Source organism: Myotis nattereri (genome assembly GCF_964212035.1).
Source record: "Myotis nattereri genome assembly, chromosome: 9".
Classification (NCBI taxonomy): domain Eukaryota; kingdom Metazoa; phylum Chordata; class Mammalia; order Chiroptera; family Vespertilionidae; genus Myotis; species Myotis nattereri.
In genome coordinates, this window is record NC_138084.1 from 72,367,779 (window position 1) to 72,388,256 (window position 20,478).

The following is a 20,478-nucleotide window of genomic DNA, read 5'->3' on the forward strand; positions in this document are numbered from 1 at the left end:
ACAGAGCCACTAACTTTTGCTTTTCATGAACAACTAAATAATCACAAATATAAAATGAAATTAACCCAGAAATTTTGGGGAAAAAAGGTATGCAATTTGCTTTTCTAGAAAGTTCATTACTGATAAAAACAAAATGTAGACTCTAACTACTGGAAAAGAAAGAAACTGTAGTAAGTATGTATTAATAAAGGCCATAGCAGAACCAGGAGATCGGCATCTAAGATGTCCTTTTACAGTAAGGGGAGCATTGTGTGACGGCTTTGCAGGTTGTAATATAGTCCCGTAGAAGAGTCCAGGGTAGCAACATAATGATGAAAGGGGCCATGGGGTGGGGTTCGGTTGGGAACAGATATCATGTCTGACTAATGTTAACATTTCCAAAGGATTTGTGGCAAGCGTTAAATTTGGAAAAGATAAGTGCCAATTAAAAAAATTCCTAAAATGTGGCTCCTCTGGCTGGTGGGGGTGGGCAGCTCCTCGGATGGGGGTGGGCTACACAATGGAATACTACACTGCTGTAAAAAGGAAGAACTCCTACCATTTGCAACAGCATGGATGGACTTGGAGAGCATTATGCTAAGCAAAATAAGCCAGTCAGAGAAAGACAAATATCACATGATCTCACTCATTTGTGGAATATAATGAACAATATAAACTGATGATCAAAAACAGATCCTGAGACAGAGAAGCATCAATCAGACTGTCAAACCTCAGAGGGAAGGTAGGGGAGGGGGCGGTAAGGGGGAGAGATCAACTAAAGGACTTGTGTGCATGCATATAAGCATAACCAATGGACACAGGCACCAGGGTGGTGAGAGTATGAGCGCGAGTGTGGAGGGGGGTGGGGGTGGGGTAAGGACATATATGTAATACCTTAATCAATAAAGAAAATAAAAAAATTTCTCAAATGAAATCAGTACAAAGATCAGCAGTTGATAGCAATTTGAATATTCATTGAACATTGAAACTGATTGAAAAATAAAATAATTTTCTTCTCCTTTATTGTTTTAACTTGAGTCAAACTGAATGGCTATAGATGCCATGAATTAGATAATGTTGACATGAATTAGAGGTTAAACTTTCAGTTGATATATGTGGTTGTGAAAAATAAAGTTGTGACAAAGCAGTATTCTGTTTTCCTTTGTCATTTTACACTGTTCAAATCTGTAGAAATAGGATGCTCAAATTTTTGGAAGGCCTGCAATAAATGCTAGTGTTTTGAGTATACTAAGTTCCTACAGACTAAAGTGCATACTTTTCCATTATTGAATATGATTATACTTATTTTTCTCTTTATTTCATCTTATAAAACTTTAGTAGATATTAACACATTTATGTGGAAATAATAACAAAAAAAAGACATTACTCCTAGTGAGGCTTTAAACTTTCAACAATAACAATTTTTGCCTTCAGTTTATATTACATTAATCTTGAAATATTTATAGTTTTGTCCTTTTTGTGGTATACAATGCCTAAAAATGCAATAAGATTCAAATATCTGTGCGTGACACAATGTGAGATAAACTTATTTTATAGTAGCGTGGAGAACCCGTGAATTGGTCTTCATGAATGTAGATCTTATTGACAGAAATAGATACTATAGAGTTTGTGATGTGAAAAATATCCCCACCCTACAAAATGGAAGTTATAAATAACCCATTTTTTAGATTTTCAGATATCCTAGGTTCCTGGAATATTTCATGTTTCTGTTATTCAAATCTATTGCTTTTCTTCAAACAACAGAGTCTCTGTCACACATCAATCATAAAGCTATTCCATGACCTTGGGCATTTTTCCCTGTTCCTAGTAGGTAGTAAAGTGCATATTCCCAACAATAAAATTGTGGATAATAAAAGCTGAAAGGCTTTAAAGCAAAGGGGACAACTACACACAAGGAGGGAGACCCTGTCACAGGGCAGATGAGAGGCACTCATCTCTTTGAGGACTAGCCAGTGCTCTCGAATGCCATTATTGGAAGACTTTTACTCTTCTAAGCAATTCCTTGAGTCAGTTGATGACCCATTGAAAGCCAACATTCTATAGCTTTCAAAAAAGTGCTATTGAATTGAAGGGCATATCTGTACATGGGAGCTATTCTATATAAATGTGAATATTATTCTTCTATGGAAAGCTTACTATGATCATATAAATGCAGTATGAGCTATAACCTATATACACTGCGACACTGATGGGGTTTTTATGTTTGACTGATATTCTTACGTCTCTTCCTTTTTTCTTAGTGCTTTAAAAGTTTTACTGATATCCACTTAATAAAACTGTGAAGACGTTTGTCAAACATTTGCATACCTTTGTCTTTAGGAATTTTGGCATAGCACACAGTGATTTTCCTTCCCAGGAACTTATACTGAAACTAGAGGTCCTGTGCATGAAATTTGTGCACTTGGGTGGGGGGGGGGCCCTCAACCCAGCCTACACCCTCTTGCAGTCCAGGAGCTCTTGGGGGATGTCCGACTGACGGCCTGCTCCATGAGGAGCAGGCCTAAGCCGTCTATCGGACATCCTTAGTACTGCTGCAGAGGCAGGAGAGGCTCCTGCCACTGCCGCCTCGCTCACCAGCCATGAGCCTGGCTCAGGGCTTCTGGCTGAGTGGTGCTACCCTCGGAGGAGCGCACTGACCACCAAGGGGCAGCTCCTGCATTGAGGGTCTGCTCCCTGGTAGTCAGTGTGCATCATAGCAACCAGTTGTCCCACCATTTGGTCGATTTGTATATTAGCCTTTTACTATATAGGATAATGTTAGGTAACAAAAGTAGAAGGCTTTTAAAGCCATGAGTGACAACTACACAGATTCCCCTGTTTGGGCAGGGGAATTCCTTACCAAATATGGGCCCCAATTGAATTCTATTTGCTACACATTTTGAATGAAAACTAAGAGGTCCCAACTTATTTCACTCTGGCTTCGTCTGTGGAGCAACTATCTTTCACTTCCCTTTGAAATGGGAGAAAATATGTTTAAAAACATGAATGAAGCAGATGAGCATCCAACCCTGCCTGGAGGATTTCAGTTCCTGTTCCCTTTCCCTTCCTAAGTCCTCTCTGTATTCCTCTCCTTGGGACCTATAAACACCCTTTTATGCTAACTGCAGTAGTTTTCTGTTACTTTCAGGTGAAGAGTTAGAGAAACGAAGACTTTTGGAATCATGTACATCCATTTTCCCTTTGATTAAAATGATTGAAATGAATTGTGCCACTTTAATATATAGAATGGGCTCTCAAGGCCCTCCCCCCTCTCATGTCTCCACAAACTTAGGCTTCATACCAATGGTATTTGATTTATAATTTTCTTTTAAAAATTATTCTTTGAATAATGTGTTATTTTGGGCTCCATTAAAACAACTTTGAATATTTTTTTTGAATAGTCACTGATTAAAATTTATATCACATAAATATAGCTTTCACTTATATAAAATATGAGAATATAAGGCAAGATATACACATATTAAATAGAATGTTTTACCTTCATGGGAAGAGAAACACTCTAGTTCTGTCATTTGTTTGCAAGTACTGGGTTATTTCATAAATTATTCCATGTAAGTAAAAACTTCCAACTAATTGAAGCATATAACTAAGTGGCCATTTAAAAAAGTTTGTACTTTGAAAGAATATTGTGTTAAATTTACTATGTACCACCTCTCTTTCTTTTAAAAATTATTGTTTTCTTAATAAAGGCAGTATATATACTTATTGAAGAACAATATATATTCACAGCTAAAGAACAATTGTAAGAAAAGATAAATATAAAGAAAAAAATTAAAAACACCTATCATTTTAATTCCTTAAACAAACACCTTTAAGATATTAAGAACATGGTTTTTATGTATAACACTAGAGGCCTGGTGCATGAAATTCATGCACCAGAGGCGGGTGGGGGGGAGGGGGTCCCTCAACCCAGCCTGCACCCTCTCCAAACCAGGACCCCTCAGGTGATGTCTGACTGCCAATTTTGGACTGGGATTAGGCCTAAACCAGCAGTTGAACATGCCTCTCAAAATCTGGAACTTCTGGCTCCTAACCACTTGCCTGCCTGCCTACCTGATTGACCTTAACCACTCTGCCTGCCAGCCTGATGACCCTAACTGCATCTATCTGCTGGCCTGATCTCCCCTAACTGACCTCCCCTGCCTGCCTGATCACCCCCTAACTGCCCTTCCCTGCCTGCCTGAATGCCCCCTAACTGCTCTCCCCTGCCTGCCTGATTGCTCCCTAACTGCCCTCCCCTGCTGGCCTGATCACCCTCTGCTGCTTTCCCCTGCCGGCTTGATTGCTCCTAACCGCCTTTGCCTTGGCCCTGCCACTGTGGCTTTGTCCAGAAGGATGTCCAGAAGATGTCTGATATAATTAGCATATTACTCTTTAATTTGTATAAATGCTGTGTGGTGTGCTTACGTGTGTGTGTCTGTTTGTGTTTACATGCTTAGTGTTGGCTGGCACTACGGCCTCCAACTGCTCTGCCTGGATGAGACAGGGTGCCATGGGAGCAGGGCCAAGACAACCCCTTGCTAAAGTGCTGGTAGCTGATATGTCCAAAATAAGATTTGAGATTAGAGACACTTTGTAGGAGAAGGGGCGGTAATTATTGTTTTAAACGAGTGGTGCTCCATATTACCTCTCTGCATGACCCCAAGCCTTTAAGTGATGTCTATTCACAAGTATTTCATGAGAATGGAGTTTCACATCTGGCTGTCTACCATGGTGGGGAAAGGATGGCATGTTGAATGCAGAAGCCAGGAAATTCTCAAGGTTCTGGGTTTTTCCTTTTCTTAAAAAAATATATTCTTATTGATTTCAGAGAGGAAAGGAGAGGAAGAGAGACAGAAACACCAAAGATGAGAGATAATTATTGATTGGCTGCCTCCTACACTACCCCTAGTGGGAATTGAGCTCCCAACCCGGGCATGTGCCCTTTGACCAGAATCGAACCCAGGGCCCTTCAATCTGCAGGTTGATCTATCCACTGAGCCAAACCAGCTAGGGCAAGGTTCTAGGTTTCTTAAAATGTTATTTAGACTTTCCAAACAAAGGACATGTAGCTGTCTGGTACCAGAGAGATCTTATTGACATATGAGGTGTATATGTTGGTGAGCATGACTATATGCCTGGCATTCTGCTGAACAATTTACATGAATTATCTCACTGAATTTCCATAAACACCTCCCGAGGTTAGTGGTAGACCTCAAATTCAGATACATGCTATCTGGTTTAAAAATCTCTCTTTTTACCATCTATCAGTTATCTACACATATACATTTATATACACATATACATATATACATGTCCTATATACTAAAAGCCTAATATGCAAATTGTCCCCTTGGGTGGTCATTCGACCTGGAGTTGGAATACTTGCTATGACATGCACCAACCACCAGGGGGGCTGCGTGGAACATGGCGGGCATTGGCAAAAGGGTGCTGGCAGCAGGCAGCAGTGGGGGCACTGCTGGCCCGATGGGCACCGATGAGACCGGGACTGCTGTGCGATGGTGGAGCAGGTGAGTGGGCGCCACCAGGTCAAGTTGGCATGCGGAAGGGGGCCTGATTGCCTTGCCTATCGCCCCACAGAATGTGATCAATGGCGGTGGGGACGGGGCTTCTGCATGGCTCCCAGGTACTGAGGGAGCTCGGTGGGGGACATGGCCCCAATTGATCACCCCACAGACAGGATGGTGGAGCAGGTGAGGGGGCGGCGCTTGCCCACGGCAGCGTACCAGCCGGGGTTGTGGGGCTGCGGGGCTGTGAAGCTGGGGGTGTAAACTAGGGCCGGATCCCAGCAGGCCACCCAGAGGGACCCCACCCATGAACGAATTTGCAACGAGCTTCTAGTATACATATACATATAAATACATATATCACAAGAATAAACTGGATTTCCAATTAATTTTTCTTTATTAATTTTGTGACAAGTTTGATAAATTCTATTTTTTCTTGTACTCATTTTTTATTTGCAAAATTTTTACAAAAAGTAGAAAAATAAATATTTTGTCGGGTCTGAGTTTGACAATTCACACCCATAAATATATAAATAGTGTTGGGAGTCAATAAATTACAAAAAGGGGGGGCATGGATAAATAAAATCCAAGAGGCTGGGACAGGTTGCCGGTGGGTGTCAGGGTCAGGCACACAGGTCTCCATTGGCCACACATCTCAGGTCACGGGTGAGGAGGCGGAAGAGGTTCAATGTGACAGAGGCTTCAAGGCAACCCTGGGATTCCTTCTTCCCGGCCTCCCGGAGGCGATGCAGCCACTGGCGGAGGGGGCCCCGGGGCCTGGGGCCTGCTGTGGCCTGAGCTGGGACACAGGCCTGAAGCTTGGAGTGGATGTGGTGCAGCGTGTGCAGGGGCTGGTCCAGGATGTCCCCCAGGGTCGAGTTCTTCAAGGTCCCCAGGACCTTCAGTGTCAGGGCCAGCTCAGCCTCCAAGGCCACAGGGCGCTCCCACACCTGCAGCTGCCTCAGGTCCCGGGTCCTGGGGAGGGGGCGGGAGCCGCAGCTCCAGTTCTTAAGCAGGAGCGACTCTTCCAGGGCGTCCTTGACCCTCTTGAAGGCCTTCATCTCTTGTGGCGACAGAGACTTGAACTGGCCCATGTGGCAGTCCCTTGCACCCAGGTGGGTCCTGGTGGGCGTAGGGGCAGGAGCTGCTCCTGTCCTGGTCAGCTCCGAGGCCATCAGCATCAGCACCAGCACCAGCGTGCAACACACAGCCAAGTCCCGCTTCATCCTAGCCTCAGGTTCTGGTCTCTGTCAGCAGATGGGGATCCAAGTGTCCACTCAGAGGCTGTCACCTGGGTCTCACTCAGCCTTGTTTGATGTCTCTGGTCTCAGAATCCTCTTCTGGGTCTCAGCCTGCTGCTCTGTCTGTATCTCTGAACTTGCAGTATTGCTTTGATGCAGTTCTGCAGAGCTCCATGGTGCAGCTTTTAGCCTGGACAGAGGGGCAATCCCAGCTGATGTAGGAAAAGTGAAAACACACCTGCCACTAGGGGAGCCCCAGGCTGGGGAAGCCCAGCCCATGCAGGGCTGGACCTTGAACCAGTTGAGCAGCTGAAGCCAAAGGGAAAGTGAAACAGACTCTGATTCACTTACAGAAGGTGAGGTCATAAGAGGAATCTCAGGATAAGGGCAGGCTTAGCCCCACAAAGAGGGGTCACAGTGCTCTGCTGGTTAGGGGACATAGAGACTTGCCTTCCAGCAGATACGCCAGAGCAGAGAGAGAAGAAAGACACCTCTAGGGGTGTTGCCATAAAGAACCTGGAACTTCCAAGATGGAGGCTGTCAGGGGAGGGGAGAAGAGGAAGGGAGAAGGCTGCTGGGCCCTGGGAGAGAGTCAGAAAGGCAAAGCAGCCTGGAGTTAAGAGGAGACCAGGTCCTCCCTCCCTTCCCCACTCAGCACTGAGAGAAAAAGAAGGGGAGGAGGGCAACTTGACAAACATCTTTAAATGTCCAGATGCAGCAGGACCCAGGGATAGGAGGCTCTGCTGGGAAGTGAGGTGTGGCCAAGAACTTCAAGGGATCCTGCTCAGTGTGTGACAAATGCATTCATTCATTCATTCATTCATTCATTCATCAAGTATAACAGCCCCCACTTTGCATTAGGCATTTCTCCAGGTGCCAGGAATGGCATTGAAAACAAATCCCATTAAAGAAAACTTGGAGCTTTTTCTTTTCTTTTCTTTTTTTAAATTGATTTCAGAGTTGAAGGGAGAGGCAGAGAGAGAAACATCAACGATGAGAAAGAATTATTGATTGGCTGCCTCCTACATGCCCTTACTGGGTATCCAGACTGCAACCTGGGCATGTGTCCTTGACCAGGATCGAACCTGGGACCCTTCAGTCTGCAGGCCGATGCTCTATCCAATGAGCAAAATGAGCAAGGACAGAACTTTTTAAAATTTTTAAACATTTATTTGAGTTATTTAAAAAATAATCTTTATTTTCACAGTATTACTGATGCCCTCCTTTCCCCCCTCTCTGTTAACCCCCCTACCCAGTTCCTTATTAATTTGTGAGATTAATTACTAAATATCTAGAGTGCAGTTGATGTAATGAAGCATAGGCCAAATGAATTTCCCTGTGGAGCAGAAGTCTAGACAATGTAGGTCAAGGGTTATGGATACAGGAACTGATGAAAGAACTTAGTCCCAGGTACACTTCTTGTTACCTGATTATAACAGGTCTTCAGTTCACCAATGGGGACAGTTTGCAAGCTTTTACCTATCATTTGAAAAACACAATGAATTTGCTATGTATCTTCTGCTTCATATTTGTTTATTTTACAACTAGAGGCCCAGTGCACAAAATTCATGCACAGGTAGGGTAACTAGTGGCTGTCAGCTGCCATCTGGGGCCCCCTTCCTTGGCTGCTGGCTGCAGGCTGAGTCCTTCCTTCGTTCCGTGCTGCCCCCTCGTGTTCAGCACAATTCATAGAGAGTGATCGAACTTCTGGTTGGTGGAACTCCTGAGGGGACACTTTGCATATTAGGCTTTTATATATATGAACAAGAGTGTACTGTCTCCTCTTTAAGCAAAATTCCTTTAAAAGCCTACTATCCTTGTGTTAAGGATAGAATAAACAAATCTGCAGGGAAGAAATAAATGCCTCCCTTTTTGTAGGGTAGGGGGATATTCTTTATATCACCATTCTTTCTTGGTTACCTGGGTATGCTTTACTTTTGAGTTCACTAGAGCTTTAAAGTAAGCAGGAGTTACAATGTGTATTATTGCTCATCTGATTCTTTTGGATATTATAAATGATTTTTAAAAGAACATTGAGTCAAACCGGTTTGGCTCAGTGGATAGTTGGCCTGCGGACTGAAAGGGCATGTATCTTGGTTGTAGGCACATCCCCAGTGGGAGGTGTGCAGGAGGCAGCTGGTAGATGTTTCTCTCTCATCGATGTTTCTAACTCTCTATCCCTCTCCCTTCCTTTCTGTAAAAAATCAATAAAATATATTTAAAAAAAAAAGAGAGAGAACATTGAGTAAAGGTGAAGGGATTAAGCAAAAAAAAAAAAAAACAATAGAGAAGACAATCTCATATACAGACAAAAAGATAAATAAAAGAAATGTGAGTTGTATTAAACCTAGCTATAAAGGGAAATAATATCAATAAAAAATAGTTGTTTTTGTCTTTAGGGACTAAAATAAATTCCTTTTATTGTTTTTTTGTTAATCCTCACAGGAAGACATTTACCCATTGATGTTTAGAGAAAGTGGAAGAGAGGGAAGGGAGGGAGGGAGGGAGGGAGGGAGAGAGAGAGAGAGAGAGAGAGAGAGAGAGAGAGAGAGAGAAAGAGAGACATCAATGTGCAAGACATACATCAATTGGTTTCCTCCTGCATGTGGCCCAACTAGGGCCATGGATTGCACCTGCAACCCAGGTATGTGCCTTTGACCAAGAATCAAATTTGTGACCCTTTGGTGTGTGGAGCCACACTCTAACCATTGAGTGACACTGGCCAGGGCTAGGGACTAAAACTAATTCTACACAGAGGCATTAACTTTCACTTTTCATGAACAACTAAATAATCACCAGTATAAAATGAAATTAACCCATAAATTTGGGGGGAAAAAGGTATGCAATTTGCTTTTCTACAAAGTTAATTTCTGATAAAAACAAAATGTAGACTCTAACTACTGGAAATCAAAGAAACTGTAGTAGGTTTGTATGAATAAAGGCTGTAGCAGAACCAGGAGATCGGCAGCTAAGATGTCCTTTTTACAGTAAGGGGAGCATTGTGTGATGGCTTTGCAGGTTGTAATACAGTCCCATAGAAGAGTTCAGGGTAACAACATAATGATGAAAGGGCCATGGGGGGAACAGATATCATGTCTGACTAATGTTAACTTTCCAAAGGGTTTGTGGAAAGTATTAAATTTAGAAAAGATAAATGCCAATTAAAAGATTCCAAAAAGAAATCCATACAAAGATCTTCAGTTGTTAGCAGTTTGAATATTTATTGAACATTGAAACTGATTGAAAAATAAAATCATTTTCTTATCCTTTATTGTTTTATCTTGAGTCAAACTGAATGGCTACAGATGCCATGAATTAGATAATGTTGACATGAAATAGAGGTTAAACTTTCAGTTGCTATATGTGGTTGTGAAAAATAAAGCTGTGACAAAGCAGTATCCTGTTTTTCTTTTGTCATTTTACACTGTTAAATCTCTAGGAACACGATGTTTAAGTTTTTGGAAGTCATGCAAAAAAAGATAGTGTTTTGAGTATACTACGTTCCTGCAGATTAAAGTGTATACGTTTCCATAATTGAATATGATTATACTTATTTTTCTCTTTATTTCATCTTATAAAACTTTAGTAGAAATTACCACATTTATTTAGAAATAATAACAAAGAAGACATTACTCATAGTGAGGCTTTCAACTTTCATAAATAACAATTTTGCCTTCAGTTTATATCTACATTAATCTTGAAATATTTATAGTTTTGTCCTTTTTTGTGGTATACAATGCCTAAAAATGAAATAAGATTCAAATATCTGTGTGTGACACATTGTGAGCTAAACTTATTATATAGTAGAGTGGAGAACCCATGAATTTATCTTCATGACTGTAGATCTTATTGATAGAAATTGATACTATAGAGCTTGTGATGTGACAATATCCCCACCCTACAAAATAGAAGTTATAAATAACCTATTTATTAGATTATCAGATAAGCTAGGTTTCTGGAATATTTCATGTTTTTACTATTCAAATCTATTGCTCTTCTTCAAACAACAAAGCCTCTGTCACACATCAAGTATAAAGACACTAGAGGCCTGGTGCACGAAATTCATGCAGGGGGGGAGAAGAGGGTCCCCTCAACCCAGCCTGCACCTTGTCCAATCCAGGACCCCTCTGGGGATGTCCCTCTCACAAACCGGGACCGCTGGCTCCTAACTGCTCACCTTCCTGCCTGCCTGTTCACCCCCAAGTGCACACCCTGTCGACCTGCTCACCACTAACTGCCCAGCCTGCTAGCCAGGTCACCTGCAACTAACCCCCCCGCCCCCCCCGACAGCCTGGTTGCTCCCAACTGGCCCACCCCCTGCTGGCCTGGTTGCCCCACACAGCCTTCTGTTCACTCGTTTGGTCATCCCTCACAAACCCGCCTGCCAGCCTTGTCGCCCCACCCAGCCTGCTGTTCCGTTGTTACTGTTACTGTGACAGCATCCTAGACAATTTCCATATTCCCCTATTATTAGTATAGATTCTATGAGTTTGGGCTTTTTTCCCCTGTTCCTGGTAGGTAGTAAAGTGCATATTCCCAATAATAAAACTGTGGATAATAAAAGCTGAAAGGCTTTAAAGCAAAGGGGACAACTACACGTGAGGAGACCCTGTAAGAGGGCAGATGAGAGGCACTCATCTCTTTGAGGACTAGGCAGTGCTCTCGAATGCCATTATTGGAAGGCTTTTACTCTTCTAAGCAATTCCTTGAGTCAGTTGATGACCCACTGAAAGCAGACAATTCCATAGCTTTCAAAAATGTGCTGTTGGATTGAAAGGCATAATCCATAAATGGGAGCTATCTACACTAATAAAAGAGAAACACACAAATCGGTGTCTCTCTGCTACGCCCACCAGCCAATCGGATGAGTATGCAAATTAACCAACAAAGATGGCAGTTTATTTGCATACGCAGGCATGGAGCAAAGACAGAAGGCTCCGGACTGAGCAGCGAAGACTGAAGGCTGAAGAGGGTTCGCTTCTCCATTGTGGCCAGAGCGAAGGCCTGGGTCCCGGGTGCCGGAGGAAAACCAGTGCCGGTAGCCAGGGAAAGGAAGGTATATTGCAGGAATCTCTTCGTGTAACGGGCCTGTAGTTCTATATAAGTGTGAATATTACTCTTCAATAGAAAGCTTACTATGATCATATACTGGTTAATAATGTGGATTTTGTAATCAAAGAAAACACGATAATTTCAAGAGAGACATCTAAAATGATTTATTCAAAGTAATGTCCATCGCTAGCTACACACTGCCCCCATCTTTCAGGTAGTTTGTGGATATTGTCCCAATAGAACTTTGCTTGTTTTGAGGCAAACCATTCAGAAACCCAATTTTCCATTTCTTCCTAGGTTTTGAAGTGCTGTGCAGAAAGTGCATGTGCCATCAATCAGAGCAAGTGGTAATCTGAAGGAGCCAGGTCTGGTGAATACAGTGGGTGGGTTAATACTTCCGAGGCAAGATCTTTTAACATGTCTTTCACTGGTTTTGAAATGTGTGATGGTGCGCCATCATGAAGCAAAATTACTTTGCCGCATGTTCCGTCCCATTCTGGTCGTTTCACAATCAAAGCATGGTTCAAATTGATTATTTGTTGTTGGTAGCGATCAGTATTAACGTTTTTACCTGGTTTTGGAACCTCATAGTACACCACACCTTCCTGATCCCACCAAATGCAGAGCATTGTCTTCTTTTCAAAGCGATTTGGCCTTGCAGTTGATGTTGATGATTGACCTGGATCAACCATTTTGCACGATTGGGATTCTCAAAATAAACTCAGTTTCCAAAGTACATTCAGTTGACCTGAATGTTCTTTGTCTTTCACATTGAAATCATCACTTTTAAAGCATTTAAACCAGCGTTCACAAGTATCTTGAGATGGAGCATGTTCACCATAAGCTTCCGGAGTATACAATAACTTTCAGCAGCACTTTTTAAGTAATGAATTAAAACTTCCTGCAAATGCTCTTTTTTTTTTGCACAAAATTTGACATTTTTAAGTGTAATACTATCTATGATGTTAACACTCTCAGAAAATTTGACATATGAAGTTCTGAAGCTTGCTGTCAATACAACAAATTAGCATACATATCAAATCACATATATATCAACATATGTGTAACTCCATCTATTGGAAAAAATCTGCATTATTAACCGGTACACCTGGTAAATGCAGTATGAGTGGTAATCTATATACACTGCAACATTGATGGGATTTTTACGTTTGATTGATATTCTTACATATCTTCCTTTTTTCTTAGTGTTTTACTGATATTCACTTAATAAAACTGTAAAGTCATTTGTCAAACATTTGCATACCTTTGTTTTTAGGAATTTTGGCATAGTGCACAATGATTTTCTTTCCCAGGAATTCATGTTGAAATAACAGGTAACAAAAAACAGAAGGCTTTTAAAACCGAGAGACAACTACACAAGGAGATCTCTACCTCTAGCTTTTTGGACAAGGGGAGTTCCGTACCAAATCTGGGCCCCAGTTGAATTCTATTTTCTAGACATTTTAAATGAAAACTAAGAGGACCCAACTTATTTCACTCTGGCTTCGTCTGTGGAGCAACTATCTTTCACTTCTCTTTGAAATGGGAGAAAATATGTTTAAAATCATGAAGGAAGCAGATGAGCATCCAACCCTGCCTGGCAGATTTCAGTTCCTGTTCCCTTTCCCTTCCTAAGTCCTCTCTGTATTCCTCTCCTTGGGACCTATAAACACCAATTTATCCTAAATGCAGTAGTTTTCTGTTACTTACAGGTGAAGAGTTAGAAAAACGAAGACTTTTGGAATCATGTACATCCATTTTCCCTTTAATTAAAATGAGTGAAATGAATTGCTACCACTTTAATACATAGAATGGGCTCTCAAGTCTTAAATTTTTCAGGCCCCCCTCTCATGTCCCAACAAACTTAGGCTTCGTCCCAATGGTATTTGAATCATAAAATTTTTTAAAGAATTTATTCTTTGAATATTGTGTTATTTTGGTCTCCATTAAAACAACTTTGGAGACATTTTTGAATAGTCACTGATTAAAATTTATATCACCTAAATATAGCTTTCACTTATATAAAATATGAGAATATAAGGCAAGATATACACATATTAAATGGAATGTTCACCTTCAGGGGGAGAGAAACACTCTAATCCTGTCATTTGCTTGCAATTACTGGGTTATTTCATAGATTATTCCATGTAAGTAAAAACTTCCAACTAATTGAAGCATATAACTAAGTGGCCATTTAAAAAAGCTTGTACTTTGAAAGAATATAGTCTTAAATTTATTATGTACCACCTTTCTTTTAAAAATTATTTTTTCTTTTAATAAAGGCAATATATATACTTTTTGAAGAATAATATATATTTACAACTAAAGAACAATTGTAAAAAAAAGATAAATATAAAGAAAAAAATTAAAATCACCTAACATTTTAATTCCATAAACAAATACCTTTAGTGATGTTAAGAACATGGTTTTTATGTATAACACTAGAGGCCTGGTACACGAAATTCCTGTGTTTGTGTGTGGGGGGTCCTTCAGCCCAGCTTGCACCCTCTCCAATCCGGGACCCCTCAGGGGATGTCCGACTGCCAGTTTAGGCCTGGGATTGGGCCGAAACCGGCAGTTGAACATGCCTCTCAAAATCTGGAACCTCTGGCTCCTAACCACTTGCCTGCTTGCCTGCCGGATTGCCCCTAACCACTCTAATTGCCAGCCTGATGCCCCTAACTGCCTCTGCCTGCCCATGTGATCTCCCCTAACTGCCTCTGCCTGCTGGCCTGATTGCCCCCTAACTGCCCTCCCCTGCCTGCCTCATTGCCCCCTAACTGCTTTCCCCAGCTGGTGCTATCCCTTGCCGGCTTGATCGCTCCTAACCGCCTTTGCCTTGGCCCCTGCCACCATGGCTTTGTCCGGAAGGACATCTGCAAGATGTCTGGTCTAATTAGCATATACTCTTTTATTAGTATAGATGCTGTGTGGTGTACTTATGTGTGTGTGTGAGTGTGTGTGTCTGTGTGTGTTTACATGCTTAGTGTTCGCTGGAACTAAGGCCTCCAACTGCTCTGCCTGGATGAGACAGGGTGCCATGGGAGCAGGGCCAAGACAACCCCTTGCTAAACTGCTGGTAGTTGATATGTCCAAAATAAGATTTGAGATTAGAGACGCTTTATAGGAGAAAGGGTAGTAATTATTGTTTTAAACCAATGGTGCTCCATATTACCACTCTGCACAACCCCAAGCCTTTAAGTGATGTCTATTCACAAGTATTTCATTAGAATGGAGTTTCACATCTGGCTGTCTACCATGGTGGGGAAAGGATGGCATGTTGAATGCAGAAGCCAGGAAATTCTCAAGGTTCTGGGATTTTTCTTTTTTTAAAAAAATTTTTTTTATTGATTTCAGAGAGGAAAGGAGAGGAAGAGAAACAGAAACACCAAAGATGAGAGATAATTATTGATTGGCTGCCTCCTACACTACCCCTACTGGGATTGAGCTCGCAACCCGGGAATGTGCCCTTTGACCACAATCGAACTCGGCCCTTCAATCTGCAGGCTGATGCTCTGTTCACTGAGCCAAACCTGCTAGGGCAAGGTTCTAGGGTTCTTAAAAAATCATTTAGACTTTCCAAACCAAGGACATTTTATGTTGCAGTCTGGTATCAGAGAGAGTCTAGTTGACATATGAGGTGTATACGTTGGTGAATATCACTATGTGCATGGCATTCTGTTAAACAGTTTACATGAATTATCTCACTGAATTTCCATAAAATCCTTCTGAGATTAGTGGTAGACCTCAAATTCAGATATATGCTATCTTGTTTAATAGTCTCTCTCTTTACCATCTATCAGTTATCTACTCATATACATGTATATACACATATACATATATACATGTCCTATATAATAAAAGCCTAATATGCAAATTGTCCCCTTGGGTGGTCATTCGACCTGGAGTTTGACTACTTGTTATGATGTGCACCAACCACCAGGGAGGCAGCGTGGAACATGGCTGGCATCAGCAACAGGGTGCTGGCAGCAGGCAGCAGTGGAGGCACTGCCGACCGCGATGGGCACCAACGAGAGTGGGCCTGTGGCGCGATGGTGGAGGTGAGCGGGCAATGCCAGCCCAAGTTGGTGGCGGAGAGGGGCCTGATTACCCTGCCTATTGCCCCACAGACTGCGACCAGTGGTGGTGGGGGGCGGGGCTTCTACCTGGCTCCCAGGCACTGAGGGTCCTCTGGCCCCAACTGTTCGCCCCACAGGCGGGATGGTTGAGCAGGTGAGGAGGCGGAACCAGCCCATGGCATGCTACCAGCCAGGGCTGTGGGGCTGTGGGGCTATGAGTATGGGAGGGGGCTGGGGACGGGTCCCAGCAGGCCACACTGAGGGCCCCCAACAATGCACAAATTTGTGCACCTGGCTTCTAGTATACATATATATATATATATATATATATAAATATATCACAAGAATATACTGGATTTCCAATTTATTTTTCTTTATTAATGTTGAGACAAGTTTAATAAATTCTATTTTTTCTTGTACTCATTTTTTATTTGCAAAATTTTTACAAAAAGTAGAAAAATAAATATTTTGTTGGGTCTGAGTTTGACAATTCACACCCATAAATATATAAATAGTGGGTGGGAGTCAATAAATTACAAAAAGGGGGGGCATGCATAAATAAAATCCAAGAGGCTGGGACAGGTTGCCGGTGGGTGTCAGGGTCAGGCACACAGGTCGCCAGCGGCCACACATCTCAGGTCACGGGTGAGGAGGCGGAAGAGGTTCAATGTGACAGAGGCTTCAAGGCAACCCTGGGATTCCTTCTTCCCGGCCTCCCGGAGGCGATGCAGCCACTGGCGGAGGGGGCCCCGGGGCCTGGGGCCTGCTGTGGCCTGAGCTGGGACACAGGCCTGAAGCTTGGAGTGGATGTGGTGCAGCGTGTGCAGGGGCTGGTCCAGGATGTCCCCCAGGGTCGAGTTCTTCAAGGTCCCCAGGACCTTCAGTGTCAGGGCCAGCTCAGCCTCCAAGGCCACAGGGCGCTCCCACACCTGCAGCTGCCTCAGGTCCCGGGTCCTGGGGAGGGGGCGGGAGCCGCAGCTCCAGTTCTTAAGCAGGAGAGACTCTTCCAGGGCGTCCTTGACCCTCTTGAAGGCCTTCATCTCTTGTGGCGACAGAGACTTGAACTGGCCCATGTGGCAGCCCCTTGCACCCAGGTGGGTCCTGGCGGGCGTAGGGGCAGGAGCTGCTCCTGTCCTGGTCAGCTCCGAGGCCATCAGCATCAGCACCAGCACCAGCGTGCAACACACAGCCAAGTCCCGCATCATCCTGGCCTCTGGTCTCGTCTCTGTCAGCAGATGGGGATCCACGTGTCCACTCAGAGGCTGTCACCTGGGTCTCACCCAGCCTTGTTTGGTGTCTCTGGTCTCAGAATCCTCTTCTGGGTCTCAGCCTGCTGCTCTGTCTGAATCTCTGAACTTGCAGCACTGCTTTGATGCAATTCTGCAGAGCTCCATGGTGCAGCTTTTAGCCTGGACAGAGGGGCAATCCCAGCTGATGTAGGAAAAGTGAAAACTCACCTGCCACTAGGGGAGCTCCAGGCTGGGGAAGCCCAGCCCATGCAGGGCTGGACCTTGAACCAGTTGAGCAGCTGAAGCCAAAGGGAAAGTGAAACAGACTCTGATTCACTTACAGAAGGTGAGGTCATAAGAGAAATCTCAGGATAAGGGCAGGCTTAGCCCCACAAAGAGGGGTCACAGTGTCCTGCTGAGTAGGGGACATAGAGATGTGCCTTTCTGCAGATACCCCAGAGCAGGGAGAGGAGGAGAAAGGCACCTCTATGGTTGTTGCCACAAAGAACCTGGAACTTCCAAGAGAGAGGCTGTCAGGAGAGGGGAGAAGAGGAAGGGAGAAGGCTGCTGGGCCTGGGAGAGTGTCAGAAAGGCAAAGCAGCCTGGAGTTAAGAGGAGACCATGTCCTCCCTCCCTTCCCCACTCAGCACTGAGAGAAAAAGAAGGGGAGGAGGGCAACTTGACAAACATCTTTAAATGTCCAGATGCAGCACGACCTAGGGATAGGAGGCTCTGGTGGAAAGTGAGGTGTGCCCAAGGACTTCAAAGGATCCTGCTCAGTGTGCGACAAATGCTTTCATTCATTCATCAAGTATAACTCAGCCCTGACTTTGCATTAGGCACTGCTCAAGGTGCCCGGAATGGCATTGAAAACAAATCCCATTAAACAAATCTTGTTGGAGCTTTTTCTTTTATATTTTTAAAAATTGATTTCAGAGAGGAAGGGAGAGGGTGAGAAGGAAATATCAATATGAGGGAGAATCATTGATTGTCTTCCTCCTGCATGTCCCCTACTAGGGATTGAGCCCACAAACCAGGCATGTGCCCTTGATCAGAATTGAACTTGGGACCCTTCAGTCTGCAGGCCAGCCCCCATCCACTGAGCTAAACAGGCTAGGACAGAGCTTTTTAAATTTTATTCATCAGTTCATTTTTTCATTATATTTCTTGTTCATTTACTTTGATTTTTAGATTCAATTGTTGATATATATATATACCTACATATATATATATATATCTATATATAGCCATTTTATTGTTTATATTTTTGCTCTTCTTCTCCTTATTCTTCTCCTCTCCTTTCTCCTTTCTCCTTTCTTTCTCCTTTCTCCTTTCTCCTTTCTCCTTTCTTCTTCTCCTTCTCCTTCTCCTTCTCCTTCTCCTTCTCCTTCTTCTTCTTCTTCTTAATCTTCTTAAAGAATACCTTTCAACATTTAATGTAATACTAGTTTAGTGGTGGTGATCTCCTTTAGCTTTTTCTTGTTTGTGAAGCTGTTTATCTGACCTTCAATTCTAAATGATACCTTTGCTGGTTGGAGTAATCTTATTTGTATGTCCTTCCTATTCATCACTTTGAATATTTCTTGCCACTCTCTTCTGGCCTGCATAGTTTCTGTTGATAAATCAGCTGACAGTTGTATGGGCATTCCCTTGTAGATAACTGCTTTTCTCTTGCTGCTTTTAAGATTCTCTCTTTGTCTTTAGCACTTACCTCTTTAATTTGATGTGTCTTGGTGTGGACCTTCATAGGTTCCTCTTATTTAGGACTCTCTGCACTTCCTGGACTTGTAAGTCTATTTATTTCACCAGGTAGGAGTAATTTTCTGACGTTATTTCTTCAAATAGGTTTTCAATATCTTGCTCTCTCTCTCTTCACCTTCTGGGACTCCCATAATGTGAATGTTGGTATGCTTGAAGTTGTCCCAGAGGCTCTTTACAGAACCTCATATTTTTGGATTCTTTTTCTTTTTGCTCAACTGATTGGGTGTTTTTTGCTTCCTCATATTCCAAATCATTGATTTGATTCTTGGGATGCTCTACTTTACTGTTGAATACCTGTAAATTATTCTTTATTTCAGTTAGTGTATACTGAATTTCTGACTGGTCCTTTTTCATGTCTTTGAAATTCTCACTAAGATCCTTGAAAGTTTCACTAAGTCCCTTGAAACTCTCATTAAGATCCTTGAGCAACATTATAATCATTGTTTTAATATCCAGGAGTTTTCTTGATTCCATTTCATTCATTTCTGACATGTTTCTTTGTCTCTGCATTTTGGCTGCTTCCCTGTGTTTGTTTCTATGTATTAGGTAGAACTGCTATGTTTCCTTGAATTGGTAGAGGGTTTTTGTGTAGTAGGTGTCCTGTAGGGCCCAGTGGCTCAGCCTCCCCAGTCACCTGAGCTGGGCACTCTATGCATACCCCTGTCTGAGTTATGTGCACAGTCTTGTAGTTGAGCCTTGATTGCTTTTGGTGTCACCTCCAGGCCAACTGGCTGTAAGAACCAGCTGTGACTACAGTGGAAGAGCTGCTGTGCAGTAGATACCCCTATGGAGCAGAACTTGCTTCAGTGGGGCTTTGGTGCTCACTGAAGCTGCCCCTTGAGTGTTTCACTTACGGATGTGTAGAGTTGTAATCTATTACGGTTTGAAGTTGTCAACCCAGTGCTCTGGCTCTTGGGCCTTTTGGGAGGTACAAAGTCAGTTACTGCCTGGGGCTGCCTGGCAGGAGCTACAGAGAGATATCTGAAGATGACTGCTATTTATATTGGCCCTGGAACTGCTAAGGCAAGGACCAGCTGTGAGGCAAGGCAGGCTGGTCCTGGTGCTGAGTCTTGGGCTTCTTATTGATATGTTTGGGGTATGCTGAAGCCAGTTTTACTTGTTTGAGAGACTTTAGAAAAGTATGAAGCCTGAGCCAGGGCAGGCCATTGATATGGAAAAAACACTTCAAACAGCTTGGTCAGGTCTGCAAATAGGATGGGGCTGAGTCTCAGGGAATCACCAGGATAGAGCAAGCAATGTGGGCCAGGCTGATGGAAACGCAGTTATGGCTGCCAGTCAGCTCTGTGATGGGGGAGGTCCCAGCACGAGAACAATGATCCATGTTAGCATCTCTGTCTGGGAGAAAGCCACCACCGAGTTCCTGCCCAGATGCAAGACAATCCAGTTCCTCCCATACGTCCCTGGATATCCCAAAGCCACCACCTGGTGCTAGATCTCAGAGGAAGTGGAACCATATAAATTCCTGCACCAGCCCTTTAAGGGGAACTGTCTGGGATTCCAGCAGCCCCTGTGCCACTCAACCACAATCTCCACTGGTTTTTATAGCCCTGAGTTATGGGGACTTCTCTTCCCAGCTCAGGAACCCTGG

At 43.2% G+C, this 20,478-nt stretch overlaps 3 protein-coding genes across 4 annotated transcripts in view; all 3 read right to left on the reverse strand.

The window, feature by feature from the left end:
• The window catches only part of GRIA4 (glutamate ionotropic receptor AMPA type subunit 4), a 407,857-nt gene that overhangs the window by 222,085 nt on the left and 165,294 nt on the right, over nt 1-20,478 (reverse strand). The gene's annotated exons all lie outside the window — the stretch shown is intronic.
• Nucleotides 5,980-7,836, reverse strand: LOC308525673 (interferon lambda-3-like). The gene has a single exon (XM_081100464.1). The coding sequence runs from the start codon at nt 6,731-6,733 to the stop codon at nt 6,131-6,133; it is 603 nt and encodes a 200-aa protein (XP_080956590.1). The 5' UTR covers nt 6,734-7,836; the 3' UTR covers nt 5,980-6,130.
• Nucleotides 16,482-17,084, reverse strand: LOC308525674 (interferon lambda-3-like; the record flags this gene model as incomplete). The annotated part of the gene is made up of 1 exon (XM_081100465.1): nt 16,482-17,084. The coding sequence occupies one exon, from the start codon at nt 17,082-17,084 to the stop codon at nt 16,482-16,484; it is 603 nt and encodes a 200-aa protein (XP_080956591.1).